Source organism: Mastacembelus armatus, chromosome 10 (genome assembly GCF_900324485.2).
Source record: "Mastacembelus armatus chromosome 10, fMasArm1.2, whole genome shotgun sequence".
In the NCBI taxonomy this organism is placed as follows: domain Eukaryota; kingdom Metazoa; phylum Chordata; class Actinopteri; order Synbranchiformes; family Mastacembelidae; genus Mastacembelus; species Mastacembelus armatus.
In genome coordinates this window covers 10,839,256-10,848,100 of record NC_046642.1, presented here as the reverse complement: position 1 = coordinate 10,848,100, position 8,845 = coordinate 10,839,256, and the positions used below count along the sequence as shown (strand labels likewise).

The window sequence follows — 8,845 nt, the reverse complement described above, 5'->3', positions numbered from 1 at the left end:
TGTTCCCTGTACATACTGTACCGGGAGAGGAAGACTACTACCGGGTTCCCGCCCATTTCTACTGTAAGCCAGTTACTCAAGTACAACAGAGGTAGCTTAGTTTAATTATTTCCATTTTATGCTAACTACTTTGGTACAGTTCAAAGGGGAATTAAGGACTTTTTAATTAACTGTGTTTGACCTCTGTAGCAACAGTGGTAGGCCTATTCATTGAGTTTTTATTTTTACAAGTAAAAGTCCTGCATTCAGAAGTACAAGTAAGACATGACAAAATACTCTTATAATGTTGGATTTTTATTACTCATTGATTATTGTTTAAGCATTCAGTGATTGAAATCAATTGATTGTATTTAATGTATATGTTCATCATATGTTTTGCATGTATGTAGGTCTTTATTAGAAATACAACTAGTTAAATGTAGCAAATAGAGAAATGTAGTTGAGTGCAAATATGAGGAATAAAGTTGAAATACTGAAATACAATTACCTCAATACTGTAGCCTATTTAAGTACTATACTTGAGTAAATCTACTTTAAGTTTCACTAGTGATCATTCATTACAGACATTGCAGACCAAGATTGTACAGACAAAATATATAACCAGCGCAGACAAAATTATATTGTTATAGTGCCCAGCAGTGTAATACAGGCCTTGTATAAAATAAAGTAGTTAGGTCCACCATGCCTCACTTGAAATCTAAAACAGTGCTTACATATGAATACATCAGTATCATAAATAACAGCTTTGCCTGAAGGGGCTTTATAATCTGTACATTATACAACACCCTCAGTCCTTGTTTAAGAAATACTACTATAATTGCAAATAGTTAGACTGAAGATAACCTAAATTTACATACTTCATGTGATGTTATAGTGTAATTTATAACAGTGCACCATTATAATTTATCCAACTTCATAATGCTTTGAGGTCATTTCAAAGCGATTAAAGAGAGATTTGTTTCACTTGATAAAAGTTTTGAAGTGAGTGAGCAACAAAAACACCAGTGAAAGCAGAAACTGTTTTATAATCCTCTATGATGTGCCAAATTCTAGTAGGGTGTAACCCCGCTAGAAGTAGTAGTACGATGTAACCCTAATAGAATTAGGAAATGTGTGAATTTTTGCTACTTGCTCATTTTAATATCAAGTACAAAATATTTGTTTTGTTTTGTTTTTTCTCACTTGTACCGAGTGTTTAGACATAATTTCTGCCTTTTTACCACCTCAAATCAATTCATTTGCTGGTGTATTAGATTCAATTATGTAACCTCAAGTCAGCAAGGACAAATACTTTTTTATGGATTAATCTGGCTAAGTAACAGTAGGCAACAATAACAACCATTCACCACTAAGGGGCATTACAACTCTGTGTAAATATTTGTTCATGATTGAAAGGACTAAAGCAAAGTTACTATTACTCAATAGTTATATTCACTATACCTAATGCTAGGAAGTATTTCCTCATATAATCACTGTTAAATGTATTCATCCATAAAATTTGAAACTTCCTTTTAAATCAGCTAATATAAAAAAAAAAATAGAAACAGAAAAGCTATAGATAAAACCAACATAAAACTAGTTTTTAAAAAAAGAATATTTTTTATTGCATTGTTATATACCCCGAAGAATAAACAACAGACATACTTATGTTGGCTTTTAATAAAGTTTGACAGGCACTAGTCTTTTTTTTTTGCAGCTTGTTGTGTCATATTTTAGGAGTCCCACCTTTCTGTACATTTAAGTACAGACAGTTTGGCCTTTCAGTAATCAGTCAGTGCCCCTGTTTCCTGGTTATAGTGCCCTGTGATATAGGCCAGCTATTATTTCACAGAAATTTTTTCATTGAACTGTCATCCAAATAACAGCACCAAGATGATACATTTAAGTTCAATGGAAGTATATTGTCATATATAGAGTATGTCTGTTTAATAGATTAAATATATAGCTGAGTGATGCCATCTATTCAAAACACACAGCCGTATATACTGTAGTCTCACAGTAATACTGGTTTTCATCCACACCTTTTAAATTTGGTATTGTGCAATTAAAAATATTTGAGGTGAGAAAGACTTTATTGCTCATCAGAAAACGTCTGAGATGAAATGCCTCAGTATGTGATGTCTGTATTTGTTGCCATAGCATCCAGATCTAATCCAATCAAAATAAAACTTGCCTGAGTTGATCTGTATGACATTAAACAGGAACATAAAGAGACATGTACCCTTCCCTATCAAAGGTTAACAATACCACCCATGGATATCTGCTTCAACAGGGTGAATTTAAACTTCAGTCCACCTGTTGTAAGATTTTTTTTTTTTTTTTTTTTTCTGATTACTGGCCTGATCTTCCAATATTATATTGTTACCATACCAACATGTAGTGGAATGTGGGACTTTGTCATTGGAGAGACTTTCCAGTTACCCCTTAAGGAACTGTGAGATTGCATAGCCCACTCTGGCTCCACAGATAAAAATAGCGGTTCACACAACTTCACAGAGTATGCTCACAAGAGTACCCCAGGATTCTTTCTGAGTGAAGCGAGGGTGCTTCCTGTTTAAATTGGAATAGTTTTAATCCTCAGAGAGGTGTGGGTAGGGGGAGGGAATGAGCATCTGTGAGAGGCCCACACTTGTGTGAGTCTGATAAATTCACTGAGAAGAAAGGCAGACAGAGAATACGAAAGTAAAGTGTTTTTATTTAACTTACTAAATGAATTGAGGGAAATTTCTGCCTTAAATGAATATTATTGAGTTGAGGAATAAGAAAATTTATGTAATTTTCTTAAGAACTTACAGCACTTGTGAAATTGTGGCGCTATCTATAATCAAAATATAGTGGTGGTGATACATGCAGGTTGTCTGACATGTCCATTAGCATGCACAAACATGCTGCGATGGTGAAAGAGTTAATCTGCACTTGCGGGGTAGTCATTATCTCAAGCAAAATGACTCACTCTCAAGCTTCTTTTATTCTTCAGGGACCTTAGAACCAAAGTTTGCACAAAACTTCAGCACACACACAACTACTGAATAGTCCAAATACACTGTGTGACTCCCTCAATCATGTCCACACAGGGGTATGTTGAAAAATGATGAAGACAAAACAGTGAACAAAATCAGTGGTACAATCTGTACACAACTGTGTCTGCCTCCTGTGTTATGCTTGGTTTCACCTGAGAGGGCAGCTTAGATATTCATACAGAAATTCCCCTGCAGCCCATTATCATGACTGTTTTTGTATACCTCTGTGATAAAAGTTGTTTAAAACAGTTTACTTCATGTCATATACCTGAAATGTCCATATACTGTATGAAACCTCCGGAGTCATCTTGTTTTCTTATAAGGACATGCTCTTCAGCACCAAAGTTCAAGACACAAGGAATAATAAAGACCAGCTGAATAATACTAAACATTACCTAACTGTAAACATTTTTCACATACTTGTGTTAGCCCCTGTTCTCTTTTTCCCGTATTTAAACAGCAGAGGAGGTGTATTGTACTCTGATGCAATCTTACCCACGCAAAAGTGTGAGCTCAGAATCAGATTTATTGGACAAATATGTTGGACATACAAAGAATTTGTTTCTGGTAAAGACTCTCAGTGTGCCTTGTAGACAACAAAAACTATCAATTTAAATGACAAAAACAGAGAATAAGCTATGAGATATAAATAGCAAAATATTAATAACAAATAGCATTAGCCTGTTGTGTCCAATATCTAACTTCTTACAGCAGAGACTCACACAGCACTAATAGTTGTATTGGCCACAGGTGGTTTTTGTGATAACCAACGTAAACAGTATTAAACTTAAAGAAAGCTTTATGCAAGGAAATGACCATATCAAACTGTAGAATAAAATACTGAAAAACTAGCAGCCTTCTTTATTGGAAATGAGTGAAATTATGAAAGACATACTCAGAGTCTGGAGACACATTGTCTAGTTCAGGAATGAATAGTAAAATGATTATTCAAAGAAACCTGTACCACTCAGTTACAGGCGGATTGTTGAAACTTATCAGCTCATGACGTTGTGGACAGAGTGACAGATAGGGTGGAAGAAGTGGTTGTCTCATGCTGCCAAAACTGAAGGTTAAATCTGCAAAAACTGTGGAGCTCAGGGTAGTCATAAGGAATATCCCTACTCTCCACCACCCATCTACATCCTTGGCTATAGAATATATACATCTGAATTTTCACCTAAAGTATGTTGCATTATAATTTGTTATATACATGTTTACTATGTTTTCCATCTTAGTTATCACAATATCATGCAAGGATTTGCTCTAACAACTCTAAACAAAGTAGGCCTACAGCTGAGGCTGAGAGGAACAGAGTTATGTATTTGATCAAAAAGTATTGGATGAATGTAAACATTTTTCCTGGTGGTGGTGCTAAGTCAAAAAGTCAGGGGATAACCTAGGTTATAACAGTTCATCCTGATAAGGGCATACTCTAAATGTGTGATAATATCAGTCCATTTAATAGCTGTCCAAATTTTATCCTTAAAACTTTGTAGTGGCGCAAGAAGAAAGGGAAATAGTGGAAATATCTTTGTCTAATTTCATGGCAGCACATTCAATAGCTGTTGAAATATTTCAGTCTGAAATAGTAACCTGACTAATCCTTTTAATCCAACACATAGCATATGGACTTGGACATAATGGAGAAAGAATTTCGACAATTTGGAAATTGATGACACATAGTCACCAAAAATCTACTGAAGACCAAGTCAAAATTCTTTGTCATTTTGCCATGTTAACAATTTTCAGTATGAGCAAACCAAGTGTTTTGCTTTTCAGTTACATCAATTACTGATGATAGGAAAAGCTTCAGAATCAGTAGACCTCAGTTTGTGGGGTAGAACATATCTTTTCAGATTTTGGATTCATTCACATTCATTCCTAGTCTCTACAACATGTTCATACATGTATAGTAACAAGTAAACCCACATTGTATGTAAATTGGAATATATAATTTCCCTGAAATTATTTTAAGTACTTCATGTTCAATTTTATATAAGACTAAACTTTAATTGCTTTATATTTTCTGTCTTTACTCTTTACTTCTTGAAAAGAAACTCTCTAAAAAATCATTTTATAAACACAATTGTAACAGACTTGACTTCAGCTCAACTCATAGTCAAATTAAGCCATTTATTGTTAGAAAAAACACATGACATTGGGATTTTATTTGAGTTGTGAAGCTGGAAAATAAGTAGGCCAAGTTCCCACCCTGGTACTTTTCCTCTCATCTGTGCAACACGGGCATTTGGAATAAAACAGAACTTGCCTACTTTGCCAGCTTTACCCCATAAAAGGAAGAGAGAGGAGCAATCGTTCCCCTCCATTTTGTCACAGTGGGCTACTAGGTAGAGGGGATATATAATAAACACATGCATGCATTCTTCACCCCCCAGTCTCTAAAGCACACATAAATAAACACTTATGTGACCTTATGTCCTGGCCATTCCACAAAGATACCTGCAGAGTTTTCCGGAAGTTTTTCTCTTGAAAGAATAATCAGAAACAGACAGCTACACCTACAGATTACACAAACACATACTGCAACAAGCACAAGCCTGCCTCTTGCAGCTACTCAGAAAATTACTATGCTGAGTAGCACACAGACACATGGTCCCTTCCCTCTCCCTTTTCTGACCCACATTCTCACAAAAATTTCAGACAAAGAAATATAAAAGAACTGTGACCAATAGAAGCCCTGTTGAGAACGAGACAGAGCCGAGAAGTGAAGGAAAAAAAAAAGAAGAAAAAGAGCAAAAGGGGGAGGAGAGGCTCTGAAAATAAGGGGGTGTTTAGAAGGAGGGAGACAAGGAAATAACTTAAGACGGTGAGAACTGCAGACGGTAGTGAGCGCACGGTGAGAGCAGACACTGGTAACAAAGGAAAGTGGAATTACAGACCTGAAGTATCCATCATCGTCAAACAGGTAAACAATTTGCTTTAATTTTCATTCACTCAATTCCTTACTATGGTGATATTTGTATTGGCAAACTACTGAAATGATTGCATATATTCCTTGACTTCTAGCTTTAGTCATTAGTGTCACCATCTCTAGGCATCAGAAAAGAGTTTTGACTTATAAACATGGTATGTATCTTGTATTCGGTTCTGGGTTCCCACAGAACTCACCTGGCCTGCTGCCACGAGAAAATGGAAATGCTGATGGATGTTGGTCACCCCAGCATATTAACTTTTTCTTCCGGCACTCAGCATTTATTTATCATAGCTGTTTACATGTTGGAAGCCATAAATTCTGATGAAATAGCATCCAAGGAGTTTAAATCAGATATGGCTGAAGAACTTTGGTTTCTACTTACAACAAATTACTTTTGTTTTTCTTTTCTCTGACATATCCAAATAACAAAAGAGCTAAAATCTTGAAACCTCATATACTATATAACTTGTTCTTAGTGCCAGTATGAATTCTTATTGACATGGTTATTTTAAACTGATTAGGTTCTCTGGTTTCTCTTGTTTTGACACAAACTAGGCCACGTCATTTAACAGAGAAACAAGTGTTAGTGGTCTTTTAAAAGACATCTACAACCTATATTCTATTGAAATTACCAATATTTTTGGAAATCATTTTCATCATTTGTCATTTTTGTTCACAGAAATGATGTCACTTTGCAAGAATCTGGTCATGGGACTCCTTTTTCTAAGTACCTTGTCTCTCCTCCACTCCCACCTCTTTACTCACGCAGCCTCCACGGCCCCACCCGTCACTCGTCCACGGATCATTTTCATGACTGGCTTGGGTTTAGATCATGACTATGACGATGACGACTACCAAGACAACCCCAACACTCCTCCCGAGGTGCCATCCTCGATAAAGACTCCCCATCTCCACCGGGAGCCCTGCCAGTACAACCCGTGCCTGGAGAATCAGGAGCCGTGCGCCCATCTTTCAGCACAGACTGGGTGTCTCTGTCCTGGGCTCAGTGGGGCTGACGCGCCACCTCATGCACCACGCATCCAAGCACTGCTGCCAGTCATGGAAGGCGACGACAGGGGGAAGGTGGAGGTGCAGTGGTGTGCTCCGTCATCTGTGGTGTCTCGGTACAGAGTGGTGGTTGAGGGAAGTCATGGTGAGGTCCAGGAATTTGGGGACACTTTGCGACGAGGTTTGGTTGGCTCTTTGGAAGTTGGGACCAAGGTGTGCGTGGAGGCGCTGAACAATGCAGGGCAGAGCGACCCCTCAGAGTTCTCGTGTAAGCGGTATGACCGTCCTGAATCTTCTGACCGTAAGGTGTTCGTCTGGGTCATAGGTGGAGGCGTCGCCCTCTTTCTGATTGTCATCATCATAGTAGGAGTGATTCTCTGGAAGCACAAAATGTGTCAGAAAGGAAAGAGAGACTCAGCTGATGGCCTAGGGAACCCTTCTTACAGCACTGAGGGAACGCTGTGATCCAGCCTAGTGTATGATGGACAATCCATCCCAGTCCCTAGCTGTGGTATGATCATAAAAAAAAAAAAAATACAGTGGGATTGTGTTGTAATTGTTTATTGAATCACTAAGTTGTTTACACTCCTGATTCAAGATATACATGAACATACTGGGAGACAGAGCAGCACTGCTACAACACTAAGAAATAGTTAAATATATTATTATCTAGGTTAGACTACAGGTTTATTTGCTGGCAAATTATCCTCTGTAGATTTATTGTATTGTTTTTTAATCATTACATGTAATGTTTTTCTATCATTGTTAAATTTAACTGTGTAATATATTTTAGGATACAGCTACTGACTGAAATGTTTTAATAAACTAAAATTTATTTTTGATTAAAAAATGTGCCTTTTCGAATTTTTTGCTTTCATCTACAAGGATTTGCCTATATGCCAACTGTGTAATTATAAAAGAGTGACAAATCAGAGGAAAAACAGAATAATCTGTCTTTGTAAGATGTAGGTCACCTCAAGCAGCTTTGACATGCCTTTGAGTTAAGGTGCTAAAACTTTACTGGAACATTGTTTCTAAAGATATTGCTTCATTTTATCATTTTGTGTTAGTCTGTCCAAAGTGGTTTAGTTGATTTACAATCTGGTGACTATGGAGACCAAAGCATATGATTGTCACAATGTTACATAATCATTAAACCATACAATGAGTCATTCTCCTTTCTTTCGGTTCTCGGTATTGAAAGGAAAGATCTTCCTTCATTATCCTTCTTTTCTCATTTTTTTGAAACCTAACAAATTTAATTTATGCAAGTAGTTTTTATAAGAAATGTTGAGATGATTTCATTACTTTATACTTTTATTTCAATACATCCATCATCTATACCTGCTTGTTCCCATTTAGGGACATGGGGATATGCTCGAGCCAAATAATTGTAATTGAGTAGGCCTACAGGATTTAAATGGGCCTACTTTGTTCATAAGTTGTTGTACTTAACTACTGTTGGTTAACCTTTATTTTAAAAGTATCATAAAAATACTCAAGTATTAGGTTAGTTCTTTTGGCTAATTGCTAAAACGTTTGCCGGTAGATCCCTCTGGTGTGTTAACCAACGATTACTAGTGATTAGCCAGTGGCCAAGCATCATGAGGAAGACAGTGTATTATTTTCAACAACAAATTAACAATCACACAAAACAGTTGCATTTTGCAGAAGATATGTAACTGAGAGAAAGATTAGAGTTGAAGGAAAGAGTGACATGACTGGGTAGAACACGGGATATTAAGGGGATTCTAGAAACAGGACAGAATCAGGCGCAAAGTGCTATTTGTACATATGTTTAAGTAACATAATAAACAGATAGCCTTATAATATAAGAATAGTTGATACACACAGTGGTACATAGGTGGCGACATCCATCTTT

General features: G+C 36.6%; 1 protein-coding gene across 2 annotated transcripts; it reads left to right on the top strand.

The window, feature by feature from the left end:
* The first annotated feature begins 5 nt into the window (after nt 1-5).
* Nucleotides 6-8,077, top strand: LOC113144613 (leucine-rich repeat neuronal protein 4). Of its 2 annotated transcripts, none has more exons than XM_026330797.2 (2): nt 6-5,946; nt 6,725-8,077. In XM_026330797.2, the coding sequence occupies exon 2, from the start codon at nt 6,766-6,768 to the stop codon at nt 7,426-7,428; it is 663 nt and encodes a 220-aa protein (XP_026186582.1). In that variant the 5' UTR covers nt 6-5,946; nt 6,725-6,765; the 3' UTR covers nt 7,429-8,077. The 2 variants fall into 2 exon arrangements, with proteins under 2 accessions (XP_026186582.1, XP_026186581.1); XM_026330796.2 differs by having other exon boundaries at nt 6,635-8,077.
* Nucleotides 8,078-8,845: the final 768 nt, after the last annotated feature.